At 53.6% G+C, this 17,415-nt stretch overlaps 1 protein-coding gene across 1 annotated transcript in view; it reads right to left on the bottom strand.

Moving 5' to 3' along the window:
- WHRN (whirlin) overlaps positions 1-17,415 on the bottom strand; it is a gene marked incomplete at both ends in the record, with an annotated part of 37,933 nt that overhangs the window by 5,827 nt on the left and 14,691 nt on the right. The window contains 5 exons of the mRNA XM_080630695.1: positions 1,733-1,765; positions 3,221-3,433; positions 3,949-4,161; positions 5,682-5,939; positions 13,260-13,385. Coding sequence (XP_080486821.1) covers positions 1,733-1,765; positions 3,221-3,433; positions 3,949-4,161; positions 5,682-5,939; positions 13,260-13,385 — 843 coding nt within the window. The remainder of the gene's footprint in view (positions 1-1,732; positions 1,766-3,220; positions 3,434-3,948; positions 4,162-5,681; positions 5,940-13,259; positions 13,386-17,415) is intronic.

Here is a 17,415-nt window from a genome sequence, read left to right as displayed (position 1 = left end):
GGAGCTACGGTGCCGCTGCTCTGAGAGGTATTTATTGAGGAGGCTGCTCCCTCCCACCGACCCTGCTCCTTTACCCAACCTGTTTTCCAGTTTCCTATGGAAACCGGAGGCAGACGAGGCTCTTCCAGCCCCTCAGATGGAAAACTTTGGCCCTTCCTATCCTGGAGCCCAGGGCAGGAAGCGATGGAGCTGGAAAGCATCTTTCTGTCAGAGCATCTTTCATTCAGCCAGCCAGTTTCCATTCACTGCTTAAGTGATGGAGGAGCTCCCGGCTCCCTGGGGAATACAACCCAACCTTTCATTAACCTCACAGCTCCAAAGGAATCCCTTATTTTCCACTTACTGCTAATGAGACTTCTGCAGAGCCACTCAGCCTGAACCCTGCAGGGTTCGCTTTGGAACAACGGCACCATTCCATGCTCGGCTCCCCTCCGCTCTCCCCTTCCCTCTCCCATCCCAGAATGGATCCACAGGGCTGGAGGAGCCCCAGAGCCCCTGCCCTGTCCTAGCCTGAGCACAAAGACCTGACTCTGGGGGCTCTGAGGGCAACAATGGCACCCATGTGGTGGCTTCACCCTGTCTCTAACCTCACTGCCTGAGAGGATCATGCCAAGCACATGAGAACCCTCCACATGGGATGTCTGTGCCTGTCCTGGAGGGGTCAGAGGACACCAGGAGCTGGAGCAGCAATAACAGGAGATATCGGTGAGGAGAATGCCCCCTGTTCCTCTCCTCTTGTTCTGTTCTCCCTATGGGGACACAGAGATCATCTGCCAAAGAGGCTGTGGACTCTTGTGCTTGAGATTCACTGCCCAGAGAGAGGAACAGCTCAGTGCCAGCCTCTCCTTACTTATACTTCTTGTGGAACAGAGACCAAAGAGACCACAGACAGACAAGGGTTTAGCAACAAAACTGGGTTACCTCCTGGGGCCCAATCCTGCAGCTTCAGGGAGCTGGAAGCAAGGCAGAGCCTGTGGGATCAGGCCCTTGGAGGAGAAGGCACCTTCCGATGGCAGCATCCTTGCTGGGGGTAATGCTAACAACGAGGGCTGAGCAGTGCCCAAGGCAGTGCTGCCTGGCCTGTGAGCAATGACAAACTCATCCTGCTCTCATCGACAGCTTGCACCTGATCATTGCTGCTACAATTCAGTTGTCAGGGAGGCAAGGAACTCTGTGTACCACGGTGCCTGTGATAAACTCCATCTGGGAACACCACAGCATCCCCTTGTACAGCAGTGCTGTTTCCAGAGGGGGCTGGGACTGGATGAGCTTCAAGGTCCCTCCCAACCCAAACCAGGCTGGGATTCTATGTATGACAGGATGTGATCGTCCTGCTGTTATTTAGCCAGGGTGCCCATACACAAGGCAGCAGAGCAGCAGGCAGAGGCAGGCAGCAACAGGAAGGGCAGTGTGGGGTCCATCAATGCTGCTGGTCCTAAAAGCCCATCCTTGAGCTGCCAGTGGCACACAGGGCTCCAGTGCAAGCAGAACACTGGGTCTGGCTCAAAGCTGAGTCTTGTCTGCTCTGCAGCACCACGGCCTTAAGTTATGCTGGAGCAAAGGGACTGGAATGGCTCAGGAGGGCTAAAGGACGAATTGAGGCACTGTTCATGCAGTCCTTGTTGACATGCTGGTCCCTGCACAGCCTGTTCCCTGCCTCCCTCCCAGCACCCATCCACACACACACTCATCCCCTCTGCTATGGCAACCGCAGCGCTCCAGCAGCCCCTACCTCCATCAGGTCTATGAGCCACAAGAGCCGCTCCTGGGGACGTGCAGGGGGAAAAGCAGATTGAAACAAGCACAAAAGCAAAACAGACCATCAGGGGGGTGCAGGACCAGTGAGGGAGATAAGCAAACCCGGCACAAGGCATCCCTCCTCCCTCCAAACCCATCCTGCAGGATCCACATCCAGCTGCAGCCAGTGCTGGGCACGGAGAGCAGCAAGAGCTCAGGGCAGGAGAAACCATTTGGGAGCTCTGCCCCTTTTATGTCTCCTGCTAGCTAAGACAAGCATCCATCCATGTGCTTGGCACTTGTTCCAGCAGCAGCAGTGACAACCATCTCGTGTTAGCATTCCCAACACCCCAGGCAGAGCTTGGAGCAGGGCACGTTTCCACACCCATGGAAAGGGGTGCCCCACTGCCAGGGAGGACTGGAGTGAGACCAAAGGACACCCGTACTGTTCTAGGACTCTATTTGAGGGATGATTGAAGGAAGCCCTTAAAGCAGTGTACACACGCTCTCCTCTATGCCAGCACAGCATCCCAGTCTCCATCCCTGACCTCAGGGCTCGTGTGCCAGGTACGGCCGGACCATGGCTCACACACCAGGCCAAGCAGCCACGCTTGGTGCCATGGAACGGGAGCAAGACCTTTGTTTTTCTTGATCCAGAAAGCATCTCACTGTAACCCATTGTGAACAGAGCACATGGCTTTCCTATGGGGTTTGTGAAGTCAATGGGACAAAAGCCAGGCTCTGATGCTCTGAAGCTCTCTGAGGCTTCTTGGGATGCTGGACTGACCCATGCAGGCAGGGACAGCCCAGGAATGCCCCCAACTCCCACCCTGCCTGCACCTTCTGCCCCACATTCCCACTCTCCCTGGCCATGGGCTGGTTTCCTTGTACCCAACCAGCAGAAAGCCCCTTGGCATTCTTTCCTTTCATGAAGGTTTTCATTTCCAAGCTTGCTGATGCATTTATGGTGAAAGGCATTTGACGGCCAGGAGATTAACGTGCACTTGGAGGCGATTACAGGAACTTAGTCAGAGGGTGCATGCAGTGAAGGGAGATGTGGGAGAGCTGCACTCAATGCTGGAGAGTGGGCAGGGGCTTGCACAGGCCACCGAGGTCCCTGCTGCGATGCAGAGCAGGCAGCAAAAGTCTTTAAGGAGGTGATTCAGGCACCAGAGCTGGTGAATAGCAGCAGGCACAGCAGGGACAAGTCACTGAGATCCCTGTGTGGATGCAGCTTGCACTGCACAGGGGACAAAGCGACAGCACCAGGTCAAGCCCCCATGGAGAGGCCAGTCACACCACAGTCTCAGGAGCACGGAGATACCAAGCACATGTCCTGGCACCATCCAACGCACCTACAACTCACACTGTTGCACCCAGATAAGCTCTGGGGAATCCACCAGGGAAGGAATCCATCATTCCTCCTGCGAGTGGAACACCCTTTACAGCACCGCAGGGATATGGGGGGGCTGTAGGGACTCACCCGGGCTGAGCTGACGGTGGTGGCAGTGAAGTGGCTGCTGGAGGAGGAGACGGTGTCACTGTAGGACATCATGGAATAGGAGTCAGTGGCCAGGGAGGGCCCTGAGGGCTGCCGCGCCTTCATGCACTCGATCTCCCTCTTCAGCACCAGGTTGTCGAAGCGGTCGAGATCCTGGGGGGAGATGACGCCGCGCACATCCGAAAGCAGCGAGAACTGCACCAGGAGACAGGCACCAAGGACAGGTTGGAGCACGGCCTCCTTCCCGGGAGGCCTCCCACACTGTCCACCAGTGGCAATGGGATGCACTGGCAGGTAACAGAGCCTTTGGTGAGGCGCTGGCCCAGGGTGCCCAGAGAAGCTGTGGCTGCCCCATCCCTGGCAGTGTTCAAGGCCAGGTTGGACACAGGGGCTTGGAGCAAGCTGCTCCAGTGGAAGGTGTCCCTGCCCGTGGCAGGGGTTGGAGCTGGAGGAGCTTTAAGGTCCCTTCCAACACAACCCAACCCATTCCATGTAATGCATGAGGAGGTTCGGTCTTAAAACTTTATCAGGAGCTCCTCTGCTTCTGAACACCAGCCCCTATCCCCCATAGTGTCCTACCTCTGGAGTTTGCCTTCCACCCTCACCATAGTCCCTGAGCAGGTAACTTTGAAGACTTCTCTGCTGTGCCAATGGCTCTGCTCAGTCCACCAGGAACAAGGAACCATCCCCGACCACGGTGCGGGCCTCACCTTAGCGTGTGTGTTGAGTAGCTCGAAGAGCGCCAGGACCAGCGCATCCACGGAGATGTTGCCTTCCTTGTACTCATCGAGGTAGTAGCCCATGGTGGCCCGCTCCTGCTCGTTGAGGAGGTGCCGTGCCTGCTCCTCCAGCATGACACGGGTCTGGTTCACCATCGTGCTCAGTGTCACCTGCGAGCCGGCCAGGCCCCGATAGAACACGGGCTGCGGGAGACAGGAGAGAGGCTTTGGCTTGGGATGCCAAGGAATCGGCTGAAAGGAGGGAAGCAGGGATAGCCGGGCTGCGCAGGAACTGCCCCTCGCTCTGCTGCCAGCACTACCCCAGCATTACAGGCTGCTGCTCTCACCCAGCTGCCTGCGCCAAAGGGAATGGAAGGGGAAGGCTTCCAAAATGACCAGAGGGAGGTGTCCACAAGGCTTCACCAGCATAGCTGCGCACTCAGTGTCACTTGTCCCTCTAACTCCAGAGCCAGCTCACGCAGAATAACCAAAGCAGCTTCAGGGCTCTGCTCACAAGCTGTCCCTTGGCCAGCTCTTGATTCAATAGCAGGCTGCATTCCCTTCCTGGCAGAGCTGGGGAAATGGGGCCAGGAGGAAAGGCAAGCTTCCCATCTTGTGGAAAGGGCACACTTGCCCCCACTGCAAGCTTCAAGCAGAACCTGATGAAGAAAGAGCTCCTGGCAACCAAAGGAGCCCAGGGAGAGACAAGCCTGGCTGCGGATGAAAGGCTTCTGCCTTGGACAGGGATTTCTAAGGGGAGGTCCTTGCTGCTCCCCACCCAGGCAGTGCTGGCACAGTCTGCAGAGGGATATGGAGCCAGACAAGACCCTGACTACCCTGAAGACAACTGCAGGATGTGAACATTGCATGGAACAGCACACAGCTGTTATCAGTGAGAGCCACCTGTGAAACCTCGCTGCTTCATTTCCATTTCAAAGACAGGAGCTCTGCAAGGAGGTGCTGACAGAAGCCCTGCCGGCATTGCAGCTCTGCTTCCAGGCGGGAATGATCCCAGGAGCTGGCACGGCCCAGAGGCGGCCACCATGCAGAAGGAATCAGAGTCACCTCTGTGGGGTGCAGGGGTCCTTGCCTGTCAATGTGATCATTCCCAGGCTGGAGGCACCAGACGTGCTGCAGACCCACCAGCGGCACAGGAGAGGGGGTCATGTCACTGCTTGTAGAAACACAGCTGGCAACATGAGGTGGGGAGGAGGAAGGCTTGAGCCAGTTCAACCTCATAGGACCAGCATCCCTTTCAAACCAGGAGCACAAATCCCTCCGTCCCACGGAAAGCAGGGGACAAGAATGGTGATTTCTTTCCCCAGGGTACCAGGAAGGACTTGCATCTCTTACCCTGGCTGTCATGTCCGCAGCACGGTCACCCACTGCCCTGCGAGGAGGGAGAAGAGCAGTTAGCACCGAGCAGCGCGTGCCCATCACTCACTGCATCAAGCCTGGCTCCAGATCTGTGATGCCCGTAAGGGAACAGGGAAGGGGCAGCAGTGTGCTCTCCAGCCCTGATTCACCTTCCAGGCCAGAGATGCTGTCTTCTAAGCCCCACATATGGGGGCTACATGCCTGAGAAGCCACGGTGCTCCCACGGGCAGGGTGCCCACGCACATTGTATGGCATCAGGCTGCCACCATTCCGAGTACTGGAGCTCCACAATACTCAGCACATTCCAGGTCCTGAAGCTCCACATCCCCCTGGGTGACTGTGTCTACCATAGAGGAGCTCTGCGTTGATAACCAACCTGCGTGGGGTGCACCAAGCACGTACCCTGCTGAGGTGACGAGGCTGTCCCCAACCTGGGAGCTCGCTATCCACCTTGTCTCATCCACCGTGGTGCGGGCATGGGGCAGCCTCCCGATGTCCTTCACCGTCATGATGAGGTGGCGGGAAGACTTGAGCAGCTTCACGGCCTCGTCATGGGGGATGCTGAGGAAGCTCCTCCCGTTCACCTCCAGGATCTGGTCTCCAACCTGCGGAGTCAGGATGTGGTGAGGCTGCCACGTCCTGGGGGCTTTCCTGCCAGGGATGCGGCTTCTGATCCCACCAGGGAGGAGCTGCTCTGTCCATCCCACCTCAAACAGGGGACACAGCAACTGGGGGGATCAGTGAGGGAGATGGGCCAAGTGCCGGTGGCTGGAGACCAGGCAGTCGAGCTGACCAGTGAAGGCCCAGTGAAGCCTGGAGGAGCCTGTCAAGGATCCCAAGCCAGACCAGTCCGCCCAGCCTCCCCCACTAACTGCATCTACAGACCCGTTTGGTGTAACAGCCCCCAGAGAACATCTTGCCCTCCAGCCCCAACCCCTCCTGTCAATGTGGGATGCCAGGGACCATCTGTGGAAGCTCCAAACCCAGATCTCAGTGTGCTGGAGGGAGGGTTCAACTCGAGTGTCCCACCTCAGTCTCCAAGAGGTCCTGTAGGAGCTGAGAGAGCTGGATTTCATCTCTCCTCTTCACCTGTTTCCTTCCCAGCTCCTCCCAAGAGCTCTCATGTTGCGGTGGGGGCTTCCCTGACAGGCTGGCCATACTCAGGACACAGCACTCATAGAGCACCCCATGTCCTCCTCCCCTTTGTTTCTAAGGCTCTCAGTGCCAGCCCTCCTCGCTCCCATAGCACAATTCAACCTGCTCCTGACAGCCACCTCTTTGAAACTGCTCTTTCATAGCTTTGCTCAAGCACAGGCTCTGTTCAGCCCTGTCAAAACTGTTTTATTCCCTTTGTGCTGCAGTGCAAACAGAATGAGGCATCAGTTAAATCCCTCGCCTCCCTCTCGCAGGAGGAGATGAGAGGGAACGGGGAGAATTCCTAAGTCTAATAGAACAACATGGAGAGTCAACACCATCCTTTCAGCCCACTCCCAGACTGGGATTAGTTCCCTTACTCCAGGGAGAAGCCAAGTCTATGGGGTGGCTGTGACTCTGCTGTCACCCAGTTTTCCCCAGTGCTACCCAGGACTTTGCTGGGGTGAAAGTGAACACCAGGAGCACCACCAGCATAAAGCACCCGGGATCCATCGCCTGCCCATGGCAGGAGGGCTGGAAATCGATGATTTTAAGGTCCTTTCCAACCCAAAAGAAAACCATTCTGTGATTCCATGACTGCTCCAGCAAAGGCGATGTCCTGATGCTGGCTGGGATAGGGTTAATTTTCTTCCCAGTGGCTGCTGCAGTGCTGCGTTGTGGCTTTAGTCTGAGTGTCAGGCTGATAAGACACTGATGGTTAACTGCTGCTTAGCAGTGCTTTCCCTGACCAAGGACTGTTCAGTCTCTCATGCTCTCAGTGTAGAAAGGGAGCCAAAGGCAGCCTGAGCTGGTAACAGAGACCAAGACATGGGAGGGAGCCCAGGGAAAGGCAAGTGACCCAAATGACCACATCCCCATCATCAGACTCCACAAACTCCTCATCTTCCCTGCGAGCTCTGGCAGCTCTATGCTGACAACCTGAAAACTGCTGAGCACCAACACAACAGGGAGAGGAAATGACCCAAGTGCCTTAACTGCCACGAGAAACACGCATGGAGTGCAATAAGCATCACTCCTCAGGTCTTTCTGATGCACTGGGCAATCCACTGGAGTGGATTTTGCTGCTCAAATGAGGAGCATCAGGCTCATTGCAGCATCAAACAGTGAAAATCCACATCCGGCTCGATAGTGTTATTGTGAGTATGGATTTCTTAGTTTTCCAGATCAGGGATTAAAATGTCCTTATTTATTTTGTTCACGTTATACAGAGTTAACAGCCTTCCTTTAGTTTCTCCTTTCAAGAGAGGACCAAAAGGAACCTGACAAGCCATAACAGGGACAGCAGAGGGGCCTTGGACAAGCCACTTCATCCATACCTGTCCTTCAGCCTCCAGCTGTGCTCAGCACAGTGCCCAGCACAAGCCCACCTCTACCTATCAGGATGAGAGGCTCCTACTGGAGCTGGAAAGCATTGGTTTTGCTAATTAACATAGATAATAATTACTTCCCTCCCCCTTACCCCCCCAAAGTCAAGGACAATTGGGAAGGTAACAGAAAACCGCAAAGATGCAAAAGAACCATCTATGAAAGCAAAAGTTGACCCTGGCACATTATTTGCTGTAGGCACGTTCCTGTCCCTGAGCACCCAGCTCCTGATGGAAATGTAACAGAAGAGATGGAGAAACTGCCTGGATTCTATGATTCCGTTCTGTGATTCTCTGCTGCAGGCTCAGAGTTCATCCTAGGACCTGTGTTTGAGTCGGGATGTGCAAAATAAGCATCGTTGGGCTTTCCTGTGCCTTCCTTCAGCAGCAGCGAGAACCTTCCCTGCAGAAAACAGCCAGGAAAGGAAAGGGAACAGCATCAGCTCTGAAAACGGGATCATCCTCACTTCCTAAGGAAAAATCTACTCTGAAAGGCAAAGGCTGAACAGGACGTGTGAAAGGTGACTGACAAGAACCAGAGAGCAGAAACAACACAGCCCAACGACAGCCTCAGCTCCTTCTCTTCCTGGGGACAGAAAGAACAGGAGGCGCAACCAAGAGAAACGTAATGGGCTCAAGGCAAGGGCTGTGAGCACCTGAAGTCTCTTTAAACTGATCAGAATTGGCTCTGGGAGGAATTCAGTCACACAGAGCAGTGAGTGAGAGCTTTTCAAAGTGAATTAATGCTAAATGACACCAAATTGAGCTGGGAATAACAGGGCTAATGGGATGCCAAATGGTTTGGCACCAGCACTAGCCTTATTAAATGCTACTAATGTGCTAGGAGAGAGGTTAAATTACTTATGGGTACTACTGAAGTGGAAGGAGTCTCCCTTTAGCACAAGGAATTACCAAAAGGAGACCTTAAATTGAAACTACGGGCAAGAGAAAGTGGAAATGTCTAAATCAAGACTTGCAGAAAACTAAAGAGGTTATAATCAGCTTCCCCAGGCTTGGGGCAGATAACCCACATCCAACGAGGCCGATACAGCCTGTTGGAAGGATCCTTATGTGGGAGCAAGGCAAGGGAACAGCGGGTTCAGTGCTGTCTGAAACATGCTCTTTTCCCCAAACCTTGCCATACAAGGATGCGGAACAAAGCAGATGCAAACAGGAAACGGAAGCATTCAAGCAGAGGAGGCTGTCTCCCGGTCGGCACTGGTTTGTGCTGGCCTCCCATTGAAGCACTGCCTGTCCCCATAAGGGTGACATGGTTTGAAGGACCACTCCACACCGCCTCCGAGCTCCATCTGTGCACGGCAACCACGCACATCCTCACTGCATCGCTCCCTATTCAGCTGATTCCCCAGACCCGGAGCAGCCACGAGGCTTTTTATAGCTTCCTGCCTACGTGCAGACCTCTAAAGACGAGCCCCTTCTCGAGAGGCAGCTTTGTGACTAAAACCAATGACGTAAAATCATTCACTTCTTCCTATTTACAGTCTCTCTTTTACTCACTCATGTATATATAGGCATAAACTGATGGAGGTGGCCTCTTTTTACCCCAGCCTTTGTGCTGGGACCTCAATATTGAGTTGTTTGTTCAAAGCGAGCCACCTGAAATCTGCTATTTCTGATGTAAAGGTCAAGAAGAGGAAAAATTGGCTTAAAGACCCACATCCTGACAAAACAGACCTGCAAAAGGAATGAAGGAGGAAGAAATGGGGATGAGCAGAACAAGCTCAGCTCCTGCACTGGCATCGCTGTGGACGTCATGGGGGACAGAACCTGAAGTTTCATCATGAATAAACAGAAGGAAGCCAAGGCCAAGAGTATGAATATTTAATGCTTGACTGAGTGCAGAAATCAGCCTGCTCTCTGCTGGCACCTGAAGCACTCTGCTCGTGGCCATGGAGATGCAGTGGTACCCAAATGGGCATCGGCAGGGCTAGGTCTCCTCTGTGACACACTGCTCAAGCCCTGGTTCTGTAGCAGACAGAAGCCAGCTGAGCTTTTGGGCCTCAGAGAAGCTGCCTTGGTTTTGACTGGTTTTCAGCACCCCACTGATGGCTCCTGTATCAAAATGTTAAGGGAAATGTGGAAGATGTTATTAAAACGTTCAAAAATGTGGATTTGGTGCCATAGATGCAAGAAGATTTTCACTAAAATCTGGCAGAATGAGAGAATCCCAGCCTGGTTGCTCCAAGCTCCATGAGGGGTTTTGGACCCTGCTATAGGAGAGGGTCACTTGGGCAGCAGGGACAAGGAGCATCCTATGGAGATGGCCAAGTGCTTCTGAGGACACCAAGAAGTGAGAGCTGCTGCTGGAGGCTACCTGCAGAGCATCCTCCTCTCCCAGACCATACACTACCCCTTGCTGGCCGCCCTGCACCACTCTGCCTGCACCTCCCAGGGTACACAGCATCTCCTGGGGATGTCAGTGCATGAATCCCTGCAAGGTCACGGTGAAAGGCAGCAGGGACAGCGCTCTGGGACGTGAGGATTAAAGACAGAGATGATAAAAGGCACAGGGCAATTTGTTTCTGCCCAGCAGAGCTGGGAATAGAGGGACTGGCTGGAGCTGCTCCATGTGCTGCATGGGTGACTTTGCAGAGTCAGAGGATGTTTGTCCCCAGCACAGACCCTGTGCCAGTGTCAGGCTCCATCTCCTGCAGCCCAGAAGCCTGGAAAGGCAGGAAAAGAAGAAGTGGTTGCATTGGTTTTCTCCAGTTCTTTCTGTTCATTTCATGGTTACTGCTCCCACACTGATCCAAGCCCCTGTTTCTGCTGCTTTCCTTGGTTCAATCCCCACACCCGTGTGCTCAGCACAGCCAAGGTCACTGCAAACCAGCACACACAGGAGTCGCAGCAGCAGAACACACAGCTTTATCCCTGGTGAGTGCCAGCAGGATGGGGCTTTCCTTAATGCCAGGCTTGATGTGATCTCTGATATGCACTGACATTTCCCACTTGGGTTTGTGTGTGCTGCAGGCTCTAAGTTTAGAGCTGCTGGGAGGTCTGGAGATAAAGAAAGGCCTTTTACCATGGATTCATGGAATCCCAGCCTGGTTTGGGTTGAAAGGGACCTTAAAGCTCATCGAGTTCCAACCCTCTGCCATGTTTAATGCTCTGCTGTTGGAGATGGCTGGGTGTAGGTTGCTGCTCCAGGTGGTGGTGAAAGGGATGTGACACCACCAGGAGGGAAGAACTGGTGGGTAAATGTGATTTCAGGGTCATTCACTGCACTCTGAAATGGAAGAACTGTGGTACTGTTCAATGGGAGCTCAGCCCAGCCTTGCTGGGTCATTGGGAGGTTCCTGTTGACTTCCCAGGCACTGAATGCTCCTGTGGGCTTTACAGCTTCCACTGAATTTGTTACCAGAATTGAGCTGATTCCTTAGAGCAGCTCCAGTGCCTAAAGGAGCTGCAGGAAACCTGGAGAGGGGCTTGGGACAAGGGCCTGTAGGGACAGGCCAAGGGGAATGGCTTGAACCTGCCAGAGGGGAGACTGAGATGAGCTCTTAGGCAGAAGCTCTTCCCTGTGAGGGTGCTGAGGCGCTGGCCCAGGGTGCCCAGAGAAGCTGTGGCTGCCCCATCCCTGGCAGTGTTCAAGGCCAGGTTGGACACAGGGGCTTGGAGCAAGCTGCTCCAGTGGAAGGGGTCCCTGCCCGTGGCAGGGGTTGGAGCTGGAGGAGCTTTAAGGGCCCTTCCCACCCAAAGCATTCCATGATTTCCCTGCTAAGGACCTGACAGAGAGGTTAAGACTTGGACCGATCCAAAACTCCAAGCTCAGCATTTTCCTTTGGTGTTAAAAAGAGTCAGGAGAAAGGAACAGGAGCCAGCAGAGGATGATTAAGTCTAGACCTGGTTCCATTACCCCCACCGATGGCTCCCTGTCTATACAGCAAACCCTGGTGATCTCAGTGCCCAGTTAGATGCAGTGTTATGTGCCACAGCAACCTGAGGGACAAGACCATGTCTGTTCCAGCCTAAATCACAGCCCTGCACCACACTGTCCACACACCTCACGCTATCAGCTTTGACAGCTTTAAGCGACTTTATGGGGCCACTGGAGCGAAGCTGAAGGCTGAGCCCTAAACCCTTCAGGGCTGATCAATGGAGGAATGGACCACCACAATACAGAGAGGGGACCAGAGTGGATTAACACCAATGCTCAGTGGCCCAGCACCATTTCAGAGGAGTTTAACATCTATTGAGTCTTGACTGACACAAGGAGCAGGGAAAGAACCGTCCCTCAGAGCCCATGGGATTGCACTGGAGGAAGCAGAAAGGGCACGGGGGGGACTGTAGGGAATTGGATCATTCAGAGAGAAAAACCACACGTGAAGAGAAACCCCGAGTGATGAAATGCTGCAACCTGAGGTGTCCGAGTTTCAAACGTGCCCCATTCATGACCAGCACAGATACACAAGTCCAACAGCTCCCTTTTCGACTTATTTGACTGGCAAACCCCCTAGAACATATATAATTTTAACCCAAATGACCCTTCAGGAACAGCTGAGGTCCCAATCCCGTCCTCCTCTGAGGCCCGGTACAGTGGGAAGGCTGGAGGAGCTTGGAGATGATGTGTGTACATGGTGGGATGAAAGAGATGCAAGACAGTGCTTTATAAGAGGTCTCTGTAGCCAGCTCTGGACCAGGGCAGCCTCAGAAGGACCCAGGCACCCCACAGACACCCTGCAGGAACCTGTTAGACTATGGAGGGGGCCTGACAGAGCTGGAGGTCACACCAAGCCAGGCTGCTGACAGATGAGCTTTGCTCCATCCCTGAGGGTGATCCTGCTGTTTCTGCCTTTTAGGACATGATGCTTGTGAATCCAGTGCTGCACGAGGACACTGGCACAGCAAGCTTGGCCTCCTCTCAACACAGCAGCTCAAGGCATGCTCTGCAAGCTGCTTAAGAGCACCCTGTGCAAAACACTAGCTCCAAACACCATGGCTTTGGATGTGAGATGCAGGAAGAGGGCACAAGACCAGGATCTTTAACAGCAAACTCTTCCCTACCAGTTCAGGGAGGTGGCAGTGACTTTCTTCACTTCCAGCTCAGGCTGCACTCAGGTATCTACATCAAACCCATCCCCAAGCTGTCTCAAAGGGGAGAAACCAGGTGTGGGGTTGTGCTATGGCAGAAGACAAGGTACAACCTGCTCCAAAAGCTTCTTCTCTTCACAACCACCTTTCTCCTTAAAGGCTTAATATCCAAAACATCCAAAGAACCTGCCCTGAAAAGCCAGCTCCAGGAAAGCAACTCTCACCTCTCCATTGAGACCCCTGTTTGGCTCGGGACAAGGGGTAGGAACTGCAGCTAACGTGGCTCTGCACCCTCAGTGTATGAGGCTCAAACTCTCTATCTCCCACCCCAGCCCACTGTGGGGTTGTTCTTACCTTTAAGCCAGTGCTCTCTGCTTCAGAGCCTTTGTCCACACCGGTGATGTAGATGCCCAGGGAATACTCTGCCCCTCCTCGGATCATGAGGCCCAGGGATTTCCCTTCATTCAGGACCAGATTCACCTGCAGAGGACCAGGAACAGTCATTTATGTGGCGTCTCCCTTGCTGCCCCAGCTCCCCACACACTGGGACAAAGCCCTTCTGTACGTAAGTACCTCCAGACAACCCCAGCCCCACATGGAGCCTGAAACCAGGGATACCCCCTGCCTGCTGCAATGCAGAGGAGGGAGAAGAGAAGGTTTATACAATCCCAGCCTGGTTTGTGTTGGAAGGGACCTTAAAGCTCCTCCAGCTCCAACCCCTGCCACGGGCAGGGACCCCTTCCACTGGAGCAGCTTGCTCCAAGCCCCTGTGTCCAACCTGGCCTTGAACACTGCCAGGGATGGGGCAGCCACAGCTTCTCTGGGCACCCTGGGCCAGCGCCTCAGTACATCTCTTGTCCACCTCCCTGTGCCCACACAAACACTCGGGGCTGCCTGTGGCTGAAGGATGCTTTAGAGGTGCCTGGCCTCAGGGTGGGTTCAGCTGAAGGCACAGAAGGCACCCAGGGCTCCTCCATGCAGCCATGTGCTTTATGATCTCTATTAATAATGCCAGGACAGTATTTCCACCTATCCTGCCCAGAAGAGCCAGCTCATCCTGCAGCACTTCACTGGAGTCAGCAGGATGGTAGCTCTGCATGAAGGCATTTACATTGCCCTTTAACACTACCCCAAGGTGCTGGTAAGCTGAGAAGCTGCTCTCCCCACCCCAATACCATCAGATGGAGTAAGAGATACTCTCTGCAAACCCGAGGTGCTGCTGCATGAGCTGGTTCATTTACACACAGCCCAGCAAACCCAGCCTGCGAGGAGCAGGCGGCAATGATCCAGCCCCAAAGACCAGAGGCTGAAAGCACCTTCCAGCAGCCCAAAGCTGAGTGAATAAACCTGAGCACCAGTTAAACCCACATCGCTGCTGGCAATGCCACGACGCTGGGTTACTGAGGCTTAATTGCATTTCTTAATCAACTGATACCTGCATCTCTTGGAATAAACCCTGTGGAAATCACAATAGCAACTGAGGCTATTGGGAAAAGAGTGGCAGCAGCAGTAGAGGCCAGGGAAAAAACAGCTCTGGGAGCATTTGGCTTCCTGACAAACTGCAGAATTAGGGAAGAGCTGAGGAATAAAGCGAGGGCTGCAGGCAGGGCGCTCGGCTTGAACAGGCTGCGGAGCAAGGAGGAGCAGAGAGAAAGCCTTGAGGAGCCAAAGCAGAGATAAGCTGCTTGCAGGACAAAGCAAAGGCTGAGTCACTCCATGTTAAGGGCTTAGGGATAAGAGGGGAGGCTGTTTTGCACACTGTTTGCTAGGGAAGAGGCTGTTTCCACTGCCAGGGCGCAGGGCAGAGGTGATGCTCAGTGGGGTTGGCAGCGTGGTGCTAGCTGCCCCAAGCACAGCACTATCTGCACCCTCTGCCATTCTTGAGGACCCCCATGCAAGGCACCCCATGTACCCTGCTGCGAAGGGAAGGCATTTCCAGGCTCACTGTGGCACCGATGCTGCCCATCCCCACCTCCTCCCCTACACCGTGCCAGGGCTGTGTCCAGCCCCGGGCTACAACAGGCACATTGGGAAGATGAAGGTCATGCTTTTAATTTCAATTTCAATGCTGAAGCATCTGCCACCTCCTATAGCAGGGAATCGAGGGGAAATAAATGCCACCATCAAGAAGGCATTTTCTCTGCGCTGTTTTTTACACGGGATTTCATTTCTCTGGGTTTATGCAATTACCTGTTGATAGATGCAATTTTACCATTAGAAAAAGCACTTCCAGACAAGAATTACTCTCCATCAGCACGGCTCAGCACACAGCTGCAGGAGCGCACGGGAAGGCTTCGCCCATGCTGACAGCTCTTGCCATGCCATTAGTGCTACCACACAACACAAACAACACTTAAGGAGGCTCGCAGGGCTCATCCTGCTCCTGCTCACCAAGGAAACCCCACTGGCTGATGTCTAGACATCCTGCAAATGGGCAGGCACAGCTCACAGGAGCACAGAGCCAGCTCACAGCCTTTAACTGATGCACTGGAAGCAGCAGTCGCGGCTGCTGGGGGTGCTGCATCCATCACTGCTGCCTCAACAGCACCCCTCCTGCCCAGGGCAGGATGTGTAAGGCCATGCTGGGGACTTGGCTGTCACAGTTCCATTGGCAGCAACCCCCAGGAGCGCAGATGCAGCAGAGAACCCTTGCAATAACAAGGAGATGCTCTGGTGCCCACCAGCATGAGTTGAGCTGAGCTCTGCCCCAAGGAGCACGTTTTGGGCTAAGTCTGTTGCGATGCTGCTCCAGACAGAAGGATCCAATGAGCTGGGGATCAGTGGCTCATATCACATACCCCAGTCACCACAGGGAACAAACCACATACCCCTGAGCACTCTGAACATGCTTCTTGCTGTAAAGCAGAGCAAACCCAGCAAGCAAACAGTGAGAGGTGTGGTGGGCTCTATCACTTCACTCTGCAAATGTCATTAGAATCTAACAGAAAGAAATCCTTCCTTATCTCTCCTGCATCTCTTCTCCTTCATGCTCAAGTAGGCACCATTAGTGCCTCAAACATTTAAGCCATGCACTGTTACCATAGATCAAATTTGTCTTCTTTTCTAATAACAACAGCTCCTTGTGGAAACAGAACTGCCTGGAGGCAAGGGGATGCTCACACTCTCTTTGTGTATCTTTCCCCTCTTCTGCTGAACCAAAAGCTTAAAGGAATAAGCAGCTCCCCTGGCAATAAGCACATTACAGCCACGATCCAGCTGATGAAATGGTGTTTCACAGAGAATTAGCAGCCCAACGCTTGCAGAGCATTTTGCACAGTTCATTTTCCTCCCAGCTCAGCAGCACCTACAAGTTTCTGCTGGCTGATGGTCTCCAAAGTGCTTTTAATGGAATAAGCGCTGGATCCCAGAAGGACATTAAGGGCAATTCACAGCACAAGTGGTCCCTGATGTGGTGAAAAAAATCAGAGGACTTCACTGGACAGATCATACAAATCCTTGACCACCACCACTGGCTACTTCACCTATGGGGAGATAGACACTGAGGAAACTCTGGATTCACTGATTCCAACCACAGGGAAGGCTGCCCTGAGCGGGGAAACGAATCATAGCAAACCTGAGGGAAGAGAGTCATCTGTTCAACCTGCCACAGCCAGCACATGGGGAATGCTCCATCCCCAGCAGTGTTCAAGGCCAGGTTGGACAGAGTCTTGGTCAACATGGTCCAGTGTGAGGCATCCCTGCCCATGGCAGGGGGTTGGAACTGGATGATCTTAACCAAACCATTCTATGATTCTATGCAAGAATTAAAGGGAATGGAGTGATGAAGGAGGCAGGCAAGTTGCTGCACATTCCCGTGCTTTCCATGATGAAAAATCCATCATGTGAACCGTGATGAAGAGTCCCTCCCCAGCATCCTTGTAGCCCCCTTCAGACACTGGAAGCTGCTCTGAGGTCTCCACGCAGCCTTCTCTTCTCCAGGCTGAACAGCCCCAGTGTTCTCAGCCTGCCTCCATACAGGAGGTGCTTCAGTCCCTCATCATCCTCGTGGCCTCCTCTGGACTTGTTCCAATGGCTCCATGTCCTTTTTATGCTGGGGACACCAGGATAGCGAAAGCAAAGCCAATGGGCTTTGCTAACTGCCCAAATCCCCATAATGGCTTCCATTTGACAGTGAAAGAATCTCAGTATTCCCAGTTAAAACACACTGTAAATCCATGGACCAGGCATGCGCCAGCCCTGGGGCAGGTACACGGATCCCTCCTCTTCCAGGCAGATCAGTTACCCCGTCACACACACATCAGCAGCAGCAGTTTCCATTTCAAGCCTTTTGATAATGAATGCTTCTGCCTACAGATAAGCAAACTTGTTTCACATACAGAGCAGTTGTATGGAGGAAAAGGTAGCCAGGCGGGATATCTCTATTGCCTGATGCATGCAGGATGTCTCCACCAACCTTGAATCTCACCTTGGAAAAGCTGGAAACATCAGGTTAACTACAGCAGCATCTCAATGCATTAAAACCTCCCTGGTTTCCATCACTTCAGCTGCA

This window comes from Psittacula echo (genome assembly GCF_963264785.1).
Source record: "Psittacula echo genome assembly, chromosome: 16".
NCBI lineage: Eukaryota > Metazoa > Chordata > Aves > Psittaciformes > Psittacidae > Psittacula > Psittacula echo.
Note: the sequence above shows the minus strand (reverse complement) of the source record. Positions and strands in the feature narration are given on the sequence as shown.